General features: G+C 42.4%; 1 protein-coding gene across 1 annotated transcript; it reads right to left on the bottom strand.

Moving 5' to 3' along the window:
- Positions 1-2,731: 2,731 nt before the first annotated feature.
- On the bottom strand, positions 2,732-20,618 carry LOC119918002. Its single transcript, XM_038738491.1, has 5 exons — positions 20,500-20,618; positions 18,743-19,248; positions 11,917-12,427; positions 4,164-4,229; positions 2,732-3,346 (listed from the first exon to the last, which is right to left on the bottom strand). Exons 2-5 carry the CDS (start codon positions 19,230-19,232, stop codon positions 2,845-2,847), a joined length of 1,569 nt encoding a protein of 522 aa, XP_038594419.1. The 5' UTR covers positions 19,233-19,248; positions 20,500-20,618; the 3' UTR covers positions 2,732-2,844.
- Between the last annotated feature and the right edge of the window lie 573 nt (positions 20,619-21,191).

The following is a 21,191-nucleotide window of genomic DNA, read 5'->3' as shown; positions in this document are numbered from 1 at the left end:
AATCAGCTAGATTTCTTTTTATTGATGAAAGGAAATAGCCTGCATGTAGGCCTAATTATGAAGTCCGGACTGCTGTGACCTCATAGCTGGATCCGACTATTCTTGTGAAGACAACATTTAATTCACTTACATCATATTAGAGAGACAGCAAATCTGGCGTGGGTTGATGGTATTATAAATATAGATTTGACATGGATCCCAGACACAATCCTCCTCCAAACCGCTCTTCACCATCCCACACCCGGGTGGCACCCAGGCGGTGTCATAGCCATGGGCATGCCAGGTCTTCTGAAGTGGGTGGCCTTGATAATCGATGGCGATCACTTGCCCCACTTTGAACATAACCCTGATGACAGCCCTGTCAGACTCAGGGTGATCAATGGGATAGCGGCTAGCTTTCTGCAGGTCTCTGCTGAGGTAGACGCCGCGGCCGAGCATCCCGTTTGCAGACTGCTGAAAACCTGAGGCTAGGATAGCGAGGGAGGCAGAGAGACAGCAGGAAAACAGGGAGGCAGGCAGGCAGAGTCAACAGGGGGTAACAGAGAGAACACTTAGACAAGCAGACAAGTACGACACAGGGCTGAGATGCAGAGCTAAACAGAACCAGTAAATGAACAAGGGAATACACAAGACTAAACAGGGAACACAAGACTAGCAGTAAACACAAAAGATATTAACTAACGTACAGGACTACACAGAGAAACACAGAACCAAAAACAGACTTAAACAGGAAAGACATGAACACAAAAACCACATTCCTAACAAAAAGTCCTTTAACTGGGATTAAAATGGAACCGCCCGTAGCTGTCAAAGACTTTTCCAGATGTTCCCTTATTAAAATGTTTTTTCCTATAGTTTATCAAGTGTGTGCTAATATTAATTGCTTAGTTTCTGATAAGATCACAGTTTGGCTGCAGCTTCTTAATGAGATCAAACACAGTCACCAAAGGGTGATCGTTCAGGCAAACACCACAAATCTGCTTTTATCAGTCAGGAAGCTCACAGCTGAGTCCGACTCAACACTGGCGGTTTAAGAGCACAGTTTCTATCACACTAACTAAATTCATCTCCTCACACTGATAAAACTTTATATAAATACATACAGGCTGTGTGTGTTCACGTACCTCTCTTCAGGTTCTTCAGTTCACTCTTTATAAGGACCTTCAGGCTTTGGGAGGAAAAACTGTAAAGGTGTGTTCATTTTTCACTTTCGTTTCACTTCGTGCACCTTTTCTATGACTTTCATTTACATTCAGCGAGAATGTATTAATTGAGGTGCGGCCATCATAGCAACGATGTTGTGTGTCTTTCCTGTCAGCCAGCAGCACAGTAATTTTAGGCCCTTATAATAAAATGGAAACAGGTTTATTAATGGAAAACGCCTCTCTGAACCACATTCCTACCATATTTTCTCCAGTTTTACTTGTGCTTGTGCACCTGTTTTCATTTCCAGGATATAAAATAGCTTGTAACTGCAGTATTTTTCTAACTGGTGTATTTCCTGTTTGTGCTTTTGCTTATGTTAAATTGCCCTAAGTTGTAGAAATTGAAAAAAAGTCCAAAGGTTTATTCTGGTAACAGGGAAGAGTAAAAAACTAATCAGAACTCATCAGTTTCTGCCCCAAGCAGGTGGGTGACTGGATGAAGCTGGCCAGGTGAGGTATAACAGTGGAGACAATGAATCAGACATCACTATCAAGAAGAAACTGGTTTGGTAACTGAAAACACCTTTCAGAACCTCCTACAGTATGAAGGATTATGTTACATTCCTCAAAATAACTTTACACATTAGGATACGTGGCGTGATCACTGTTTTTTAAATGAGCTAACATTTAAAACAAAATGTTTATTACACAGATCTACATGTCGCATTTGTCACATATAGTTAGTTGATGGCAAAAACAAACTACTGACATGACTGCATATGAGAATGACCATATTGTCAAAGGTTCTTGTCCTAACATGGATTAGTGAGTGATTAACCCACAGAGAGAGAAACACAGATTTTAAGAACCAGTCAGCAGTTTGTCCCCCCATTCATAAATATATAAATTATACTACTACTAATAAAAACCTCCTTATAGCTGCATGTGATGTTGGGTTCAGACCGGACATTTTAAAAGCCGTCTGAAGCTCATGTGTCTTTGGCCCCTGTTGGGATCTGAACCTTTAATGTTAAGCTGAAGTATGAGGAGAGACCAATAAGGAAGGACTCCAAAGTCACAATACAGACCAATTTTTATTTTCATGCATTTCTCGGTAATGTAGATGTGTGTGTGGCTTAAGCTCTACAAAAGAGAATTAACATCTAAATTAAATATATTAACAAATATGATGTGAGACAATTAACTTGGATTATATATTAAAGGAATAGTTAAAGATATTAAACATATACTCAAAAATACTCTAATACACTTTCTTTTTCACTTTTTATTCGATTGATACAACTCTCATGATGTCTTTACGGTAAATATGGTCAGTTAGCTTAGCTTAGCACGACTGGAAACAGCAGTGTAAAAACAGCTGTGGAGTTATTATACAAACTGTCCACTTTAGTAAAAGTCATGACCGTTTCTTTGGTACTCTTGTGAATCCAACATTTCATTCACTTCCATAATATTAGAGAAGCAGCAGATGTTTCAGAGGCGGACATCCTAAAATAAAAATATGTATCACTTTCAACAAACCAAGACAGCAGCTCAGATTTAACGTGACACGTTTATTTTCAAGGTTACAATGACACAGTAACAAAATGGCACTTACTTTGTATCCAAATATATAAAAATACATTTGAACATAGAAAATAAATTGGTAATAGCTCTCACAGCTCACATGTAGCCCACATCACATCAAACTACATCCAGAGGAGGGTTCAACTGGGCTTGGTTTGATGGTTTTAATGATCTGGATTCTTTTGGGATCCCAGACACAATCCTCCTCCAAACCGCTCCTCACCATCCCACACCTGGGTGGCACCCAGGCGGTGTCATAGCCATGGGCATGCCAGGTCTTCTGAAGTGGATGATCTTGGTAATCGATCCTTTTCACTTTCCCCACGTTGACCGCTACCTTAATAACCACCCTGTCAGACTCAGGGTGATTAAGGGGATAGCGGCTAGCTTTCTCCAGGTCTCTGCTGAGGTAGACGCCGCGGCCGAGCATCCCGCCTGCAGACTGCCTGAAACCTGTGGCCAGGATGGCCTGAGCAGCCTCGCTGGTGGTGCCGTGGTACATGATGTACTTTCTACCACTAACTGGCTCAGAGAGGCCCAGTCGACTGACCCCATAGGGCAGATCAAAGTCATCTTCAGCCCACTCGTACTGGCTCATGTTGGTGTCAGTATCTCTGTAGGAAAGAGGATTGTTAGTGTAAATTGTAAAGTGAGTTCAGATGAATTCCATGTGAAGAAACTAAACATCACTGCAAATTAAACAATACAGGAATGAGACCAGAAAGTTAAGAAAGTATTCAGCAACACACTACAGTATTTAAGATCCATTTAAAGTTCTGGATGTTCAGTCTAGCTTATCACAAAGACCGGAAGAAGCAGAGGAAACTCGTTAGCTATAGCTCCATCAAAAGTGAATCAAGACGTCATATTGTGGTCAGGCAGAAGTTGAGCCAGGTGAAACGTTTGGACGCATTTCTTTCACACACATGCTCACAATGACATGGCTAATATGCTAATGTTTACCAGGTGTGTAATGTTTACTATGTTCACCATCATAGTTTAGTCACCATAACTTTGATGATCCCCTTAAACTTGTTCTAGTGTAACCAACAGGTCCACTGATCTGTTGAAACGTCTGCCGTTACATTTGATACGCATATTTATTTATTAAACTGTCCGTAGCTGTCAAAGACTTTTTTAAATTATGTTTCCTATAGTTTATGCGAGTGTATGGTTAACTTTTACATATAGCTTTGGTTCTGATAAAATCACAGTTTGGCTGCAGCTTCTTAATGAGATTAAACACAGTTCCAAAGTGTGATCGTTCAGGCAAACACCATGAATCTGCTTTTATCAGTCAGGAAGCTCACAGTTGAGTCAGACTCAATATATTTCACTGACGGTTTAAGAGAATTTTCTTTCAGCCTAACTAAATTCATCTCCTCAAATTGATAATATTTTATGTAAAACAGCAGACGTGTGATCACGTACCTCTCTCCACGTTCTTCCAAGAGTGCAGGCTGTGAGTCTGATCTGCTTTTTATAAGGAGCTTCAGGCTTTGGGAGGAAATTTCATAACAGTGCGTTAAACACAGTTCCAATGTGTGATCGTTTAGGCCTGAAAACACCATAACTCTGCTTTTATCAAACAAGACGCTCACAGTTGAATCATACTCAGTGTATCCCACTGATGGTCTCGTACTAACTAAATTCATCTCCTCATATTGATAATATTTTATGTAAAAATGCAGACTGTGTGTTCACGTACCTTTGTCCAGGTTCTTCCAAGACTGCAGGTGTGAGTTCACTCGCCTCTTTATAAGGACCTCTGGGAGGAATTTTCTTAAAGGTGCGTCCATCATCCTCTTTGGTTTCACTTCTATGACTTTTGTTTACAGTCGGAGAGGCATTTATATATATATATATAGGTGTGGTCAAGACAGCAATGATGTTGGGTTTCAGTCAGCCAGCAGCACAGTGATCAGTGATTTTAGGCTGTTACAGGCAGATGTGGGTATTGCACTTATGGGACTTTTCCTTCCTTATTGGGGCACAAATGTATGTTTTTACAATTTGTCACATGTAAGAAAAAGGACAAAGTAGAATTTTGCGCTTCATGTATTGTGGCAGATGAGCTTCCTAACCGTAACGTTTTCATTATTATGTGGAAACAGGTTTGGCAGCTGCGAAAACCTTTCAGAACCACATTCCTACCAGATTTGCTCAGGTTTTCTTTGTGCTCGTGCATTAGTTTTCATTTCCATGAAATAAAATGGCTTGTAACTGCAGTATATTTAAACCTGGTGTATTTCCTGTAAATGTCCTCATTGTGACCCTGTGGTTTATGCTAACTCACCACCTCTGTTGTAGAGATTTGAAGAAATGAGGATGACAGTTGTAGTTGTTTTCGTCTCTCTGTAGACATTTTGTCTCCCTGGTGGTCGTTTTGTGTCTCTTTGTAGTCGATGTGGGTTTCTTTGTGGTCATTTTGACCCTCTTTGCAGTAATCTTGCTCCAGACCCCTTCGGGCTCCATAAGATGAAGATACAATAAATTACAATACTGGAAGAAATACAAAGTCTAATTTTGTTTTTAAATTGTAATTGTGCAGAACAGCCTATTGAAGAAAAATTAGGGTTTACATTCACTTTCACTTCAATTATTAATAACACTGATTTTATAACAGGTCTCTTATAGAATCAGGTTTCAGACATTTGGACTCAAAGGGTATTTCACCCTTTAGTGACTTCTTTGAGGATGGGGTCCTTATGGCTTTTAATTCTTCTGACCTGACCTGCTGTGGGCTTAGACTGCTGGGGGACTTCCCATGATGCACTGAGCTCCTCTCTCTTCATCTATATGCAACTGTATGTCATTAATTCATGTTACTAACTTGACTTCTTCCCTCGTAGTTTTGCGCTCGCTCGTCCCTCTCCTATCACTTTCTGCAGGTGTTTCTGGCTCTGGAGCTGTGGATTCTGGATCTGTGGTTTTCGAGTGACTTACTGCTACTGCTGCCATGTTCCTGCTCAGAACCCACGGCTACAGTATTATTACTTGTCCTATTATTATTCCATCCATCCATCTTCAACCGCTTATCCTGCGTACAGGGTCGCGGGGGGCTGGAGCCAATCCCAGCTGATATCGGGCAAAAGGCGGGGTACACCCTGGAGAGGTCGCCAGTCCATCGCAGGGCCACACGTAGACAAACAACCACTCACGCTCACACTCACACCTAAGGACAATTTAAGGTCACCAATTAACCTAGTCCTATTATTATTATTATTATTAATATAACTCTAATTAGGGGTGGTGACAGGTGGGTGATTGGGTGAAGCTGGCCAGGTGATGGGAATGCGTAATAGGCGGGCATAACAGTGGAGACAATTAATGAGACTATCAAGATGAAACAAGTTTAGCAACTGAAAACACCTTTCAGAACTTTCTACAGTATGAAGGATTATGTTACATACATTTAAATAACTTTACACATTAGGATGTGTGGTGTGGTCATTGTCTTTTTTAAATGAGTCAACATTTAAAACAAAAGGTTTATTACATGGATTTGCATGTCACATTTATCAAACGTGGTTCTTTGCAAAAACATACTAACATAACGTATATAAATAAATATACATGTATATGAGAATAACCATAATAAGAATAATCTTAAAACTTCGTAACACGGATTATTGAGTGATTAACCCACAGACAGAGAAACACAGACTTGTTTCATGAACCAGTCAGCTTTTTGTCCCTGATTAATAAACATATATAAACAATACTGCTACAAATAATAAAATAACCTAATTAGGGTAAACATGTCATGAAGGACTCAAAGGTAACAAAAAACTATGAGGGGCCGTACGAGCCATTATCTATTCTTGACCTCTCACATACATATATTTTCCTTTCACATACATATATTTTAATGTACACATTCACACATTTTGATGTGAGCAAAAACTACAGAGAGGAACAGTTTAAGCCATCGCCTTCCACTGCTACTTGTGGCAGGTGGTTCGGACGCCCAGGCCCACTGTTCAAAGGAACCCACCTTGGACACAGTCTGCCTGACTTAATTTGCATTTTTGTTGTTTAGTTTAATATTTTGAATACAGTTTGTTTGCATGTTGTGATTGCAGCAAAAAATCATGGATACAATTGTGGATACAACAGTCCTGTTGAGCTTCACGAGTGACACACAGGTCATATTGGTTTACCTCATTCAGCAACGGGCTACTCCTTTTATTGCTGTAATAATTCTTTTCATAGATGCTTTAGGAATAATCATATTGTATTGGCTTTTATTTTATTACATAGAGTCATGGCAGGCTGCACAGGCTAATTTCTAAAACAAAAATAAATTAAGATTTACCTGGAGATGATAGAATTAATCGGCATTTGAACTCTTTTGGTGAGGTAATAAATGTAAAAGACGTTATTTACATGTAAAAGTCCTGCACTCTATCTTTTAAGTATAAAAAGTATCATCACAAGAAAATTGACTATGAGCGTATATCATCATCATATTATTGGTTAATGCATTTTTATATACTGATGCATTGATGCATCTCATAACCATAGATGGTGAAGACGGAGCTAGTTTTTATATATTTTATATGCTGTTGGGTTGGTTAACAGTGCATTATATTTTATAAGCTCATGTAAAATCTTAATAAAAAAATCTTAAATCTTAAAATCTTAATTTGTAATAAATTAAATCCATTCCCCGGGCCTCAGCCCCTGCCTAAACAGCAGGTCTGCTCCCTGATTCTGCGTCCCCAGGAGATACATCGCCCTGAGCGATAGTAACCTCTGCTGGGACCACAGGAGGATCTGACGCGCCAGTCTGTCCAGAGGGCGCGAGCGCAGACCGCCCTGGTGATTCAGATAGGCCACCACCGCTGTGTTGTTCTCCTCGGAACGAACCAGGACGTGGTGGCCTTGGAGATCGGGCAGGAAACTCCTTAGAGCCTGGAACACCGCCAACATCTCGAGACAGTTGATATGCCACTCGGATCGATGCACCTGCCAGGATCCCCTTGCAAAGCGGCCGTCCATGACCGCGCCCCAGCCCGTGAGGGAGGCGTCTGTCGAAAGAACCAGCCGGCGACAAGACCCTCCCAGCACGGGCCCCTGGGACAGGAACCAAGTTTCCTTCCAAACTGATAGGGAACGAAGACACTTGCGCGTAACCCAAACCAGACGGAGAGGATTCCCCTCGGGGAAAAACCCTTGTTCCTTAGCCACCACTGCAGGGGTCTCATGTGCAGCAGTCCAGATGGTATTACGCTGGACGCAGCCGCCAGGAGACCCAACACTCGTTGAAAGTGTTTCATAGTGATGGCGTGGCCTAACTTCACCCCTTTCACGGCAGCCAATATGGTGTCGACACGTGCCGGAGACAATTGTGCCCGCATCGTTGTCGAATCCCATGCAACCCCTAGGAACGTAGCCCGTAGGGTGGGCGCCAGCACGCTCTTCTTTGCGTTGAGCCTCAGCCCTAAACGCCGCAGATGAGCCAGAACGACATCTCGATGCCGAACCGCCAACTCTCGAGACTGGGCTAGGATGAGCCAGTCGTCGATGAAGTTGAAATCCGGATGCCCCGGAGCCTCAGCGGGGCCAGTGCTGCATCCATACACTTGGTGAATGTGCGAGGGGAAAGTGCCAGGCCGAATGGAAGAACCCGATACTGGTAAGCCACACCCCCGAAGGCAAACCTCAGGAACTTCCTGTGAGAAGGACGGATGGAGACCTGGAAATAGGCGTCCTTTAGATCTATCGTGACGAACCAATCCTCAGATTGGATGTGCGTCACGGTGGCGGGGATGATGAGCATCTTTAACCTGAATCTCCTCAGAGACCGGTTAGAACCCGCAGATCCAAAATAGGGCACGCAGCCCTCCGTCCTTCTTGGGGACTATGAAGTACCGGCTGTAGAACCGGCGTCTCTGTCTGGGGGGGAGACACGTTCCACGGCCCCTTTCCTCAGCAGAGTACAAACTTCCTGTCCCAACACCGGACCTTGCTCCGGGCGGACCACAGTCCAAACCACCCCCTCTCTTCTGTTGAATTTGGAGGGCGGGTTCTGAACTGTAGTCGATACCCATCTATGGCAGTGCGCAGGACCCGCGGAGAAATGTTCGTCAGGCTCCGCCAAGCGTCTGCAAAGTCTGCCAACGGAACCAGCCCCTCGGGGCTGGTGGTCGGTGTCTCGTGTGATCTTCTGGTGGACCCCTGAAGCCCCAGAACGGCAGGGGGGAGCCGCCGAAGATCCACGGTGAGTGAGTCGGGATGCCGTCCGCCTGCAGACCTTCGGGGCAGGCAGTACGGCGCGGACTCGATGGTGGCAGGTGCGTCCTGAACGTGTAAACGGCGGGATAACATCACCTGTTGCCACGGCGGAGGGGACCTCGGTCGGCCTCCGGGGGGGGTGGGGAGGGTGCGGGAGGGGAGAAAGACTCCCCTACCCCGGTCTTCCCTGAGCTCCGTCGGGACTGGATGACGGTCCTCAGATCGCGTCTCACAGAAGGCTGAGGTTGAGAGCGCCGTCTCGCTGCCCCAGCTCCTCGGGGGGGCCCCCGAGAAGCGACACTCTGCTTCCTCTCCGTAGGAGCTCGTAGAGGGAAGGGACCTACGCCTGGCAGCCTCATCTGCCTTGGGTCCAGACCGGCGAGGGAGGTACTGGCGGAACGCTTCACACTGCGTCTAACGCTTCGTGGTTCTGCGAAGCTCCGCCAGATCTTCCTCGGAGGGACCCCCCCTCTGAACCATCTCCTGTAGCAGGTTGGCTTGGTAGACTTGAAGCACCGTGGTGTGCAAGCTTGCATCTGCCTGGCCCGCTGCCATGTACGCCTTCCCCACGAGCGTGGATGTGGTGCAACATGGTTTGGATGGTAACGCCGGCTTCTCCAGGGAGGACGCAAGTCGAGGGGAGAGATAGCTCGCAAGCTCATCCTCCACCTGAGGCATCCTCCCATAACCACGGTCCCTAACCCCCATCACATTACTGTAGTTCAGTGATCGGGGTGTGGAAAGCCATGTAGAGAAGGGTCTGCCCCATGATTACTCAGTTCATCATGTACTTTCTTTTCAGGAAAGAATGGCAGAGACCGGCGTGGAGGTGGCGTGTGGTGCTTAAGAAACCTTTCATCAAGCTACCACTAGCCTGTGGTGTCTGCTCCTCTTTTCTCTTTATTTATTTTTTTTTCCGGCCAGTTGAAGTTGAGCTTAGCCACGGCTCTAGTCACCACCTCCAGCAGCACGTCATAGTCGGGCGCGGCCAGATGACGCCGCCCCGACACCCGGAAGTCATCGTCCACTGCGCTGAGCATGTCTGCCTCCTCGGAGTCGGATTGCTGCAGCGTCTCCGGATCCAAACCGCGAGCGGGAGAAGCCGAGAACGGGCTCCCGAACGAGGAAAGGAAGCGTCGGAGCCAGCGGATGAAGGTCGGGAAAAAGCCTCAGCCGTCCCGAAATCCTCCGACAGATCACGCTGTGAACCCATGAGTGAAACCGCTGGGCCGCCTCAGCGGCCGCAGGGCCCGCACCACGGGGAAAACACATCCGGCCATCCTCGGAAAAGAGAGCCATGCTGTACCTCAGTACCCGCACGGAAAGGGCTTCGCAACGGGCGCAGGCAGCCCCCTCGAGAGCTGCCCGGGCGTGCTCCATCCCCAAACATGAGACACACATCTCATGAGAATCTCCATCCGTGATGTACCGAGGGCAAGAAAAAACACACCTTCTGTACATCTGGTTGCCGGACATGCTGGTAGACTTCTTCTTCAGGTAAGACACACTGCTTGTAGGACTGGAGCTTTCTTCAAACAACATACAGAGCGCCTGCTGAATAGAAAAAAGCTAATGATGAGTGTGTACAGGTGTGCTTTATACTCCTCCGGTTATTCCGTCACACCTTACCGTTCTAGCAACAGGCCAATAGGATTGGAGTGATTTCATTCACGTTCAGACCTGCTTCGCCTAGAGGCGTTCCCATAGTGTCGTAACCGACGCAGTTCGAGTTCCCTCGAAGGGGAACTAATCAGAACTCATCAGTTTCTGCCCCAAGCAGGTGGGTGACTGGATGAAGCTGGCCAGGTGAGGTATAACAGTGGAGACAGTTAATCAGACATCACTATCAAGAGGAAACTGGTTTGGTAACTGAAAACACCTTTCAGAACCTCCTACAGTATGAAGGATTATGTTACATTCCTCAAAATAACTTTACACATTAGGATACGTGGCGTGATCACTGTTTTTTAAATGAGCTAACATTTAAAACAAAATGTTTATTACACGGATCTACATGTCGCATTTGTCACATATAGTTAGTTGATGGCAAAAACAAACTACTGACATGACTGCATATGAGAATGACCATATTGTCAAAGGTTCTTGTCCTAACATGGATTAGTGAGTGATTAACCCACAGAGAGAGAAACACAGATTTTAAGAACCAGTCAGCAGTTTGTCCCCCCATTCATAAATATATAAATTATACTACTACTAATAAAAACCTCCTTATAGCTGCATGTGATGTTGGGTTCAGACCGGACATTTTAAAAGCCGTCTGAAGCTCATGTGTCTTTGGCCCCTGTTGGGATCTGAACCTTTAATGTTAAGCTGAAGTATGAGGAGAGACCAATAAGGAAGGACTCCAAAGTCACAATACAGACTAATTTTTATTTTCATGCATTTCTTGGTAATGTAGATGTGTGTGTGGCTTAAGCTCTACAAAAGAGAATTAACATCTAAATTAAATAAATATATATATAATAAATATATTAACAAATATGATATGAGACAATTAACTTGGATTATATATTAAAGGAATAGTTAAACATATTGGAAAATACACTTATTATTCAATTGATACAACTCTCGTGATGTCTTTTACGATAAATATGATCAGTTAGCTTAGCTTAGCACAACTGGAAACAGCAGTGTAAAAACAGCTGTGGAGTTATTATACAGACTGTCCACTTTAGTAAAAGTCATGACCATTTCTTTGGTAGTCTTGTGAATCCAACATTTCATTCACTTCATTCACACATAATATTAGAGAAGCAGCAGCATGTTTCAGAGGCGGACATCCTAAAATAAAAATATATGTCACTATCAACAAACCAAGACAGCAGCTCAGATTTAACGTGACCCGGCATTTACTTTTTATCCATAAATACAAAAATACATTTGAACATAGAAAATAAATAAAGAGCTCACATGTAGCCCACATCACATCCAACCACATCCAGAGGAGGGTTCAACTGGGCTTGGTTTGATGGTTTTAATGATCTGGATTCTTTGGGGATCCCAGACACAATCCTCCTCCAAACCACTTGGCACCATTCCACGCCTGGGTGGCACCCAGGCGGTGTCATAGCCGAAGTCATGCCAGGTCTTCTGACGTGGATGGCCTTGACGATTGATAGCGATCACCTTCCCCACGTTGACCTCCACCACAACAACCACCCTGTCAGACTCAGGGTGATTAAGGGGATAGCGGCTAGCTTTCCCCAGATCTCTGCTGAGGTAGACGCCGCGGCCGAGCATCCCGTCTGCAGACTGCCTGAAACCTGAGGCTCGGATGGCCTGAGCAGCCTCGCTGGTGGTGCCGTGGTACATGATGTACTTTCTACCACTAACTGGCTCAGAGAGGCCCAGTCGACCGACCCCAGGGGGCAGATCAAAGTCATCTTCAGCCCACTCGTACTGGCTCATGTTGGTGTCAGTATCTCTGTAGGAAAGAGGATTGTTAGTGTAAAGAGTTCAGAAGGATTCCGTGTGAAGAAACTAAACATCACTGCAAATTAAACAATACAGGAATGAGACCAGAAAGTTAAGAAAGTATTCAGCAACACACTACAGTATTTAAGATCCATTTAAAGTTCTGGATGTTCAGTCTAGCTTATCACAAAGACCGGAAGAAGCAGAGGAAACTCGTTAGCTATAGCTCCATCAAAAGTGAAACAAGACGTCATATTGTGGTCAGGCAGAAGTTGAGCCAGGTGAAACGTTTGGACGCATTGATTTCACACACATGCTCACAATGACATGGCTAATATGCTAATGTTTACCAGGTGTGTAATGTTTACTATGTTCACCATCATAGTTTAGCTTGTTGGTACCATTTGCGTAATAGCATGCAATTACCACCCAACACAAAATACTTTTCCTCCAGCGCCACCATAACATTGACTTTGATGATCCCCTTAAACTTGTTCCAGTGTAACCAACAGGTCCACTGATCTGTTGAAGCGTCTCATCATCTTTTGGATGGTTTGCTGTTACATTTGATACACATATTTATTTATTAAACTGTCCGTAGCTGTCAAAGACTTTTTTAAATTATGTTTCCTATAGTTTATGCGAGTGTATGGTTAACTTTTACATTTAGCTTTGGTTCTGATAAGATCACAGTTTGGCTGCAGCTTCTTAATGAGATTAAACACAGTTCCAAAGTGTGATCGTTCAGGCAAACACCATGAATCTGCTTTTATCAGTCAGGAAGCTCACAGTTGAGTCAGACTCAATATATTTCACTGATGGTCTCGTACTAACTAAATTCATCTCCTCATATTGATAATATTTTATGTAAAAATGCAGACTGTGTGTTCACGTACCTTTGTCCAGGTTCTTCCAAGACTGCAGGTGTGAGTTCACTCGCCTCTTTATAAGGACCTCTGGGAGGAATTTTCTTAAAGGTGCGTCCATCATCCTCTTTGGTTTCACTTCTATGTATCTTCTCTTCTTTTGTTTACAGTCGGAGAGGCATTTATATATATGTATATAGGTGTGGTCAAGACAGCAATGATGTTGGGTTTCAGTCAGCCAGCAGCACAGTGATCAGTGATTTTAGGCTGTTACAGGCAGATGTGGGTATTGCACTTATGGGACTTTTCCTTCCTTATTGGGGCACAAATGTATGTTTTTACAATTTGTCACATGTAAGAAAAAGGACAAAGTAGAATTTTGCGCTTCATGTATAGTGGCAGATGAGCTTCCTAACCGTAACGTTTGCATTATTATGTGGAAACAGGTTTGGCAGCTGCGAAAACCTTTCAGAACCACATTCCTACCAGATTTGCTCAGGTTTTCTTTGTGCTCGTGCGTTAGTTTTCATTTCCATGAAATAAAACGGCTTGTAACTGCAGTATATTTAAACCTGGTGTATTTCCTGTAAATGTCCTCATTGTGACCCTGTGGTTTATGCTAACTCACCACCTCTGTTGTAGAGATTTGAAGAAATGAGGATGACAGTTGTAGTTGTTTTCGTCTCTCTGTAGACATTTTGTCTCCCTGGTGGTCGTTTTGTGTCTCTTTGTAGTCGATGTGGGTTTCTTTGTGGTCATTTTGACCCTCTTTGCAGTAATCTTGCTCCAGACCCCTTCGGGCTCCATAAGATGAAGATACAATAAATTACAATACTGGAAGAAATACAAAGTCTAATTTTGTTTTTAAATTGTAATTATGCAGAACAGCCTATTGAAGAAAAATTAGGGTTTACATTCACTTTCACTTCAATTATTAATAACACTGATTTTATAACAGGTCTCTTATAGAATCAGGTTTCAGACATTTGGACTCAAAGGGTATTTCACCCTTTAGTGACTTCTTTGAGGATGGGGTCCTTATGGCTTTTAATTCTTCTGACCTGACCTGCTGTGGGCTTAGACTGCTGGGGGACTTCCCATGATGCACTGAGCTCCTCTCTCTTCATCTATATGCAACTGTATGTCATTAATTCATGTTACTAACTTGACTTCTTCCCTCGTAGTTTTGCGCTCGCTCGTCCCTCTCCTATCACTTTCTGCAGGTGTTTCTGGCTCTGGAGCTGTGGATTCTGGATCTGTGGTTTTCGAGTGACTTACTGCTACTGCTGCCATGTTCCTGCTCAGAACCCACGGCTACACTGTTATTACTTGTCCTATTATTATTCCATCCATCCATCGTCAACCGCTTATCCTGCGTACAGGGTCGCGGGGGGCTGGAGCCAATCCCAGCTGACATCGGGCAAAAGGCGGGGTACACCCTGGACAGGTCGCCAGTCCATCGCAGGGCCACACGTAAACAAACAACCACTCACGCTCACACTCACACCTAAGGACAATTTAGGGTCACCAATTAACCTAGTCCTATTATTATTATTATTATTAATATAACTCTAATTAGGGGTGGTGACAGGTGGGTGATGGGAATGCGTAATAGGCGGGCATAACAGTGGAGACAATAAATGAGACTATCAAGATGAAACAAGTTTAGCAACTGAAAACCCCTTTCAGAACCTTCTACAGTATGAAGGATTATGTTACATACATTTAAATAACTCCTAAATACACATTAGGATGTGTGGTGTGGTCATTGTCTTTTTTAAATGAGTCAACATTTAAAACAAAAGGTTTATTACATGGATTTGCATGTCACATTTATCAAACATGGTCGTCTGCAAAAACATACTAACATAACGTATATAAATAAATATACATGTATATGAGAATAGCCATAATAAGAATAATCTTAAAACTTCGCAACACGGATTATTGAGTGATTAACCCACAGACAGAGAAACACAGAATGAACCAGTCAGCAGTTTGTCCCTGATTAATAATCGACTTGTCTGAGCTTTTAAAAACAATATCACAAATGAGAGTGTCCTCCAGCCCACTTGATGTTATACCTACAAAATTTTTACTAAAAGTAATAGATTCTGTTGGGCCCCATTTGATCTCTGTTTTCAACAGCTCCCTATCTACTGGTTGTGTCCCTGATTATTTTAAAACGGCTTGCGTGAACCCACTTTTAAAGAAACCTGGTTTAGATCCCTCCCTCCCACATAATTTTAGACCAATTTCAAAACTGCCTTTTATTGCAAAGATTCTAGAAAGAATTGTGTCCAAACAGCTGCTCACTGTGCTGGAAAATAACAAAATATTTGAAAAGTTTCAGTCTGGTTTTAGGAAGTACCACAGCACTGAGACTGCCCTGCTTAAAGTCACCAATGACCTTTTAATGTCTGCTGATGAAGGCATGTGCTCAGTCCTTGTACTCCTGGACCTTAGCGCTGCTTTTGACACCATTGATCACAACATCATGTTAGACAGACTGAGGCACTGGGTGGGGATCTCTGGTACTGCTCTAGAATGGTTTTCATCCTACCTGTCAAATAGGAAGTTTTGCGTGTCTGTAAACAACTATGTCTCTTCGTTCTGTCCAGTTAAATATGGTGTGCCTCAGGGGTCGGTCTTAGGACCCATTTTGTTTTCCTTGTATCTGCTTCCCCTTGGACATATTATCCATAAACATGGCATTTCTTTTCATATTTATGCTGATGACACACAAATATACTTGCCCGTCAGATCCACAGACCCTGGAATGCTGAGTTCACTTAACAACTGCCTTTGTGAAGTTAAAACATGGATGTCAAATAATTTCCTCCAGCTGAACTCAGACAAAACAGAAATCCTGGTCATCGGGTCCCAGCAGATGGCAAATCAAATACTGCCATCTGCTGGTTCCCTAGTAAATCACATTAAGCCTGTGGCAAAGAACCTTGGTGTTTGGTTTGATAGTAATTTAAATTTCGAGCAGCACACCACAAAGCTTGTTCAATCATGTTTTTATCAACTTAGAAATATAGCTAAAATTCGATCTATGTTAACTTTTAAGGACACCGAGACCATTTTACACGCCTTCATCTCATCACGCCTGGATTATTGCAACAGCCTTTTCACCTGTTTAACCCAAAAATCTATTGATTGACTCCAGACTGTCCAGAACTCAGCTGCCAGGCTTTTAACCAGAACAAAGAAATATGACCACATTACTCCTATTTTAGCTTCATTACACTGGCTCCCAGTATGTTTTAGAATTGACTTTAAAATTCTATTGATCACTTTTAAAGCTCTTCATGGCCTCTCTCCTTGTTATATTTCTGACCTTTTAGTCCCATACACACCAGCACGTACCTTGAGATCCTCGGGCAGAGGTCTGTTGTCTGTTCCAGAGTCTCGACTGAAAACTAAAGGGGACAGAGCGTTTGCTGTCAGGGCCCCGAGGCTCTGGAACAGCCTGCCCAAGGAAATCAGGTCGGCTGAGTCAGTGAACTCTTTTAAGTCCCTTCTTAAAACATACTTTTATAGGAGAGCTTTTCCCGATCTTATTTGACTTTATTTTATCCCTTTTATTTTATTGTATTTTACTAATTTTATATTAAATTTTCATGCTCTTATCTTTTTTTTTGTATTATTCTTTACACTTGTTAAAGCACTTTGTAACTTGTTTTTGAAAAGTGCTCTACAAATAAGGATTATTATTATTATATTATTATTATTATTATTATAATAAACATATATAAACAATACTGCTACGAATAATAAAATAACCTAATTAGGGTAAACGTGTCATGAAGGACTCAAAGGTAACAAAAACTATGAGGGGCCGTACGAGCCATTATCTATTCTTGACCTCTCACATACATATATTCTCCTTTCACATACATATATTTTAATGTACACATTCACATATTTTGATCATGCACATGCAGTTAATGTGTAAATTTAATATAATTTAATATGCATGTAAGAGAAGAATATATGTATGTGTGAGACAAAAGTATAGTGGAAACGGAAGAAGTATAGTGGAAAAGGAAGGTAAGACATTTATCGTGCAGTGATTGGCTGAGAAGCTCGAGTAAGGTCTGGGGGCGGGGGGCAAATACAGCATGATTGGCATCTGCATACAGCAGAACCAGCCGTCCTCTCGTCAGCTCCGAAGAAATTCTGTTTCTCTCTGCTGCTGTTTTCTCACATAGAACCGGGCTGGGTTAGAGGTCCGCTTTAACTAGTGTTAATGTTTGCTAATACGTCACAGCTAACGTTAGACTCTATGTGAACAAAAACTACAGATAGGAACAGTTTAAGCCATCGCCTTCCACTGCTACTTTTGGCAGGTGGTTCGGACGCCCAGGCCCACTGTTCAAAGGAACCCACCTTGGACACAGTCTGCCTGACTTAATTTGCATTTTTGTTGTTTAGTTTAATATTTTGAATACAGTTTGTTTGCATGTCGTGATTGCAGCAAAAAATCATGGATACAATTGTGGATACAACAGTCCTGTTGAGCTTCACGAGTGACACACAGGTCATATTGGTTTACCTCATTCAGCAACGGGCTACTCCTTTTATTGCTGCAATAATTCTTTTCATAGATGCTTTAGGAATAATCATATTGTATTGGCTTTTATTTTGTACCATAGAGTCATGGCAGGCTGCACAGGCTAATTTCTAAAACAAAAATAAATTAAGATTTACCTGGAGATGATAGAATTAATCGGCATTTGAACTAATTTGGTGAGGTAATAAATGTAAAAGACGTTCATTTACATGTAAAAGTCCTGCACTCTATCTTTTAAGTATAAAAAGAATCAACACAAGATTAACTATGAGCGTTATTCTATCATATTATTGGTTAATGCATTTTTATATAATATCATAATCATAACCATAGATGGTGAAGACGGAGCTAGTTTTCTATATTTTATATGCTGTTGGGTTGGTTAACAGTGCATTATATTTTATAAGCTCATGTAAAATCTTAATTTGTAATAAAATAACTTGTAATTATAATAGCTGTCAAACAAATGTAGCGGAGCGAGCAGGGTGCTTGTTTTCTTCCACTTCCTGTCTCAGGTGTGATCAGGTGATCCTCCTGGTGGTTCTGACTCTGACTCTTCTGTAATGCAGTGTCAGTGGTGGACATGCTAACCTTTAAGTTTACCTCTCACAACTGTGACATAAGACTGTTTCCCATGTAAACTCTGTTACACAAACTGTTTCTTTGTAGAACATAGTTTCAGTGAAAGCTGTTGTGAAACATGAATCCCCAATGAAGGGGGAAATGATTAAGAAACTTTCAACAAACCAGACAGCAGCTCAGATTTAACATGACCCATTTATTTTCCAAGTTAAAATGACATCGTAACAAAATATCATTTTACATTTTATCCAAATATATAAAAACACATTTGAACGTTCAAAATAAATTGGTAACATCTCGTAGAGCTCACATGTAGCCTCGGGCACCACATCCATAGTAGGGTTGGACTGGGCGTGGTTTGATGGTATTATTGATCTTGATACTTTGGGGATCCCAGACACAATTCTCTTCCAAACCGCTCTTCACCATCCCACACCCAGGTGGCACCCAGGCGGTGTCATAGCCATGGGAATGCCAGGTCTTCTGAAGTGGATGGCCTTGACGATTGATGGCGATCACCTTCCCCACGTTGACCGTTACCTTAATAACCACCCTGTCAGACTCAGGGTGATCAATGGGATAGCGGCTAGCTTTCTGCAGGTCTCTGCTGAGGTAGACGCCGCGGCCGAGCATCCCGTCTGCAGACTGCTGAAAACCTGTGGCTCGGATGGCCTGAGCAGCCTTGCTGGTGGTGCCGTGGTACATGACGTACTTTCTACCACTAACTGGCTCAGAGAGGCCCAGTCGACCGACCCCAGGGGGCAGATCAAAGTCATCTTCAGCCCACTGGTACTGCATGTTGGTGTCAGTATCTCTGTAGGAAAGAGGATTGTTAGTGTAAAGGATTCCATGTGAAGAAACTAAACATCACTGCAAAAAAATCAATACAGAGATGAGACCATAAAATTAAGAAACTATTCTACAATGTACTACAGTATTTAAGATCCATTTTCAAGTTCTGGGTGTATATAGCCTAGCTTAGCACAATAACTGAAAGAAGCAGAGGAAACCCATTTAGCCTCCATCAAAAGTAAAACAACACATCACATTGTGCCCCGGCAAAAGTTGAGCCAAGGCCACTTTTTTTCAAACAGTCTGACTGCTCACAATGACATTGCTAAAATGCTTAGGTTTAACAGGCAATAATGTTTACCATTGCAGTTTAGCGTTTTGTTCGCAAGCCCCCATCAAAAAATGCTTTTCCTCTAGCGCCACCATAAATTTGACTTTGATGATCCCCTGAAATTTGTTCTAGTGGCACGATCGGCTCCAAATGTCCACCGATCTGGTAAAACGTCTTTAACTATTTGGATGGAAGCGCCATTACATTTGATACACATATTTATCACTTTGGTGTTCTCTGACTTTCAGCACCAGAATCAGGTCAAAAATTTTATTTGGCCAATACAAAAATACTTTTTGGGCCAATGGCAAAACTAATGACATTCCCATCAGCTTTAGTTGTAGTTTATCTTTAATGCTAACTAGTGAATAACAATAGTATAGGGGTCACTAATGGTTAACATTAGGGTGTGTACCTGCTAAACATCAGTATTTCAACATTGTCATTGTGACCATGTTACACACTCACGTTAACATTTATCTCAAAGCACAGCTGTGTTTAAGTACAGCCCCAGAGAGTTAGAAGATAAAAATAAGTCAGGTGAAGTGGAAACTTTAAACCATCCAGTCAGAAAACTCCCTCAAAACTTCTTTAACTGGGAAATGAAATTGAACTGTCCGTAGCTGTTAAAGATTTTTCCAACTGTTACCTTATTAAAATGTTGTTTCCTATAGTTTATGAAATTAAATATTTAACTAATTGCTTAGTTTCTGATAAGATCACAGTTTGGCTGCAGCTTCTTAATGAGATCAAACACAGTTCCAAAGGGTGATCGTTCAGGCAAACACCATAAATCTGCTTTTATCAGTCAGGAAGTTCACATTTGAGTCCGACTCAACACTGGCGGTTTAAGAGCACAGTTTCTATCACACTAACTAAATTCATCTCCTCACACTGATAAAACTTTATATAAATACATACAGACTGTGTGTGTTCACGTACCTCTCTTCAGGTTCTTCCAAGACTGCAGGCTGTGAGTTCACTCGGCTCTTTATAAGGACCTTCAGGCTTTGGGAGGAAAAACTGTAAAGGTGTGTTCATTTTTCACTTTCGTTTCACTTCGTGCACCTTTTCTTTACTTTCGTTTACAGTCAGAGAGGATGTATTAATTGAGGTGCGGTCATCACAGAAACGATGTTGTGTGTCTTTCCTGTCAGCCAGCAGCACAATGATTTTAGGCCCTTATAGGAAATGGATTATTATATAATGGTTTATTAATGGAAAACGCCTCTCTGAACCACATTCCTACCATATTTGCCCCTGTTTTCATTTCCATGATATAAAATAGCTTGTAACTGCAGTATTTTTCTAACTGGTGTATTTCCTGTTTGTGCTTTTGCTTATGTTAAATTGCCTTAAGTTGTAGAAATTGAAAAAATGAGCTCTGACATTGTAATGCATCTCTTTGTGGTCATTTTGAATCTCTTCGCAGAAATCTTCTTCCAGATCTGTTGGTCAGGCCAACAATGGGCCAGCTTTAGTATCAAGTAGGATGAATTGTAATTGTGCAGTTCAGCGTATTGAAGAAGATCAGGGTTAACATCCATCCTCACTCCAATCATTAACAAGCCTAATTTTATATCAGGTGTCTAATAGATTCAAGGTTCAGACATTGGTAGTCAAAGGGTATTTCT

The sequence above is a fragment of the Micropterus salmoides genome, unplaced genomic scaffold (assembly GCF_014851395.1).
Source record: "Micropterus salmoides isolate LMB-PRFRI ecotype aquatic unplaced genomic scaffold, ASM1485139v1 Ms_hic_scaffold_10, whole genome shotgun sequence".
Lineage (NCBI taxonomy): Eukaryota > Metazoa > Chordata > Actinopteri > Centrarchiformes > Centrarchidae > Micropterus > Micropterus salmoides.
The sequence above is the reverse complement of the archived record's forward strand: the minus strand, read 5'-3'. Positions and strand labels throughout refer to the sequence as shown.

Coding starts and splice junctions, on each gene's coding strand:
- LOC119918002 (XM_038738491.1), bottom strand. CDS start 19,232: ATGCAGTACCAGTGGGCTGAAGATGACTTTGATCTGCCCCCTGGGGTC. Junction 12,428..18,742: donor TGGTGCCCGAGGCTACATGT/GAGCTCTACGAG, acceptor CTAACAATCCTC/TTTCCTACAGAGATACTGAC. Junction 3,347..4,163: donor TTGGAAGAACGTGGAGAGAG/GTACGTGATCAC, acceptor TCTTTCCTACAG/AGATACTGACACCAACATGA.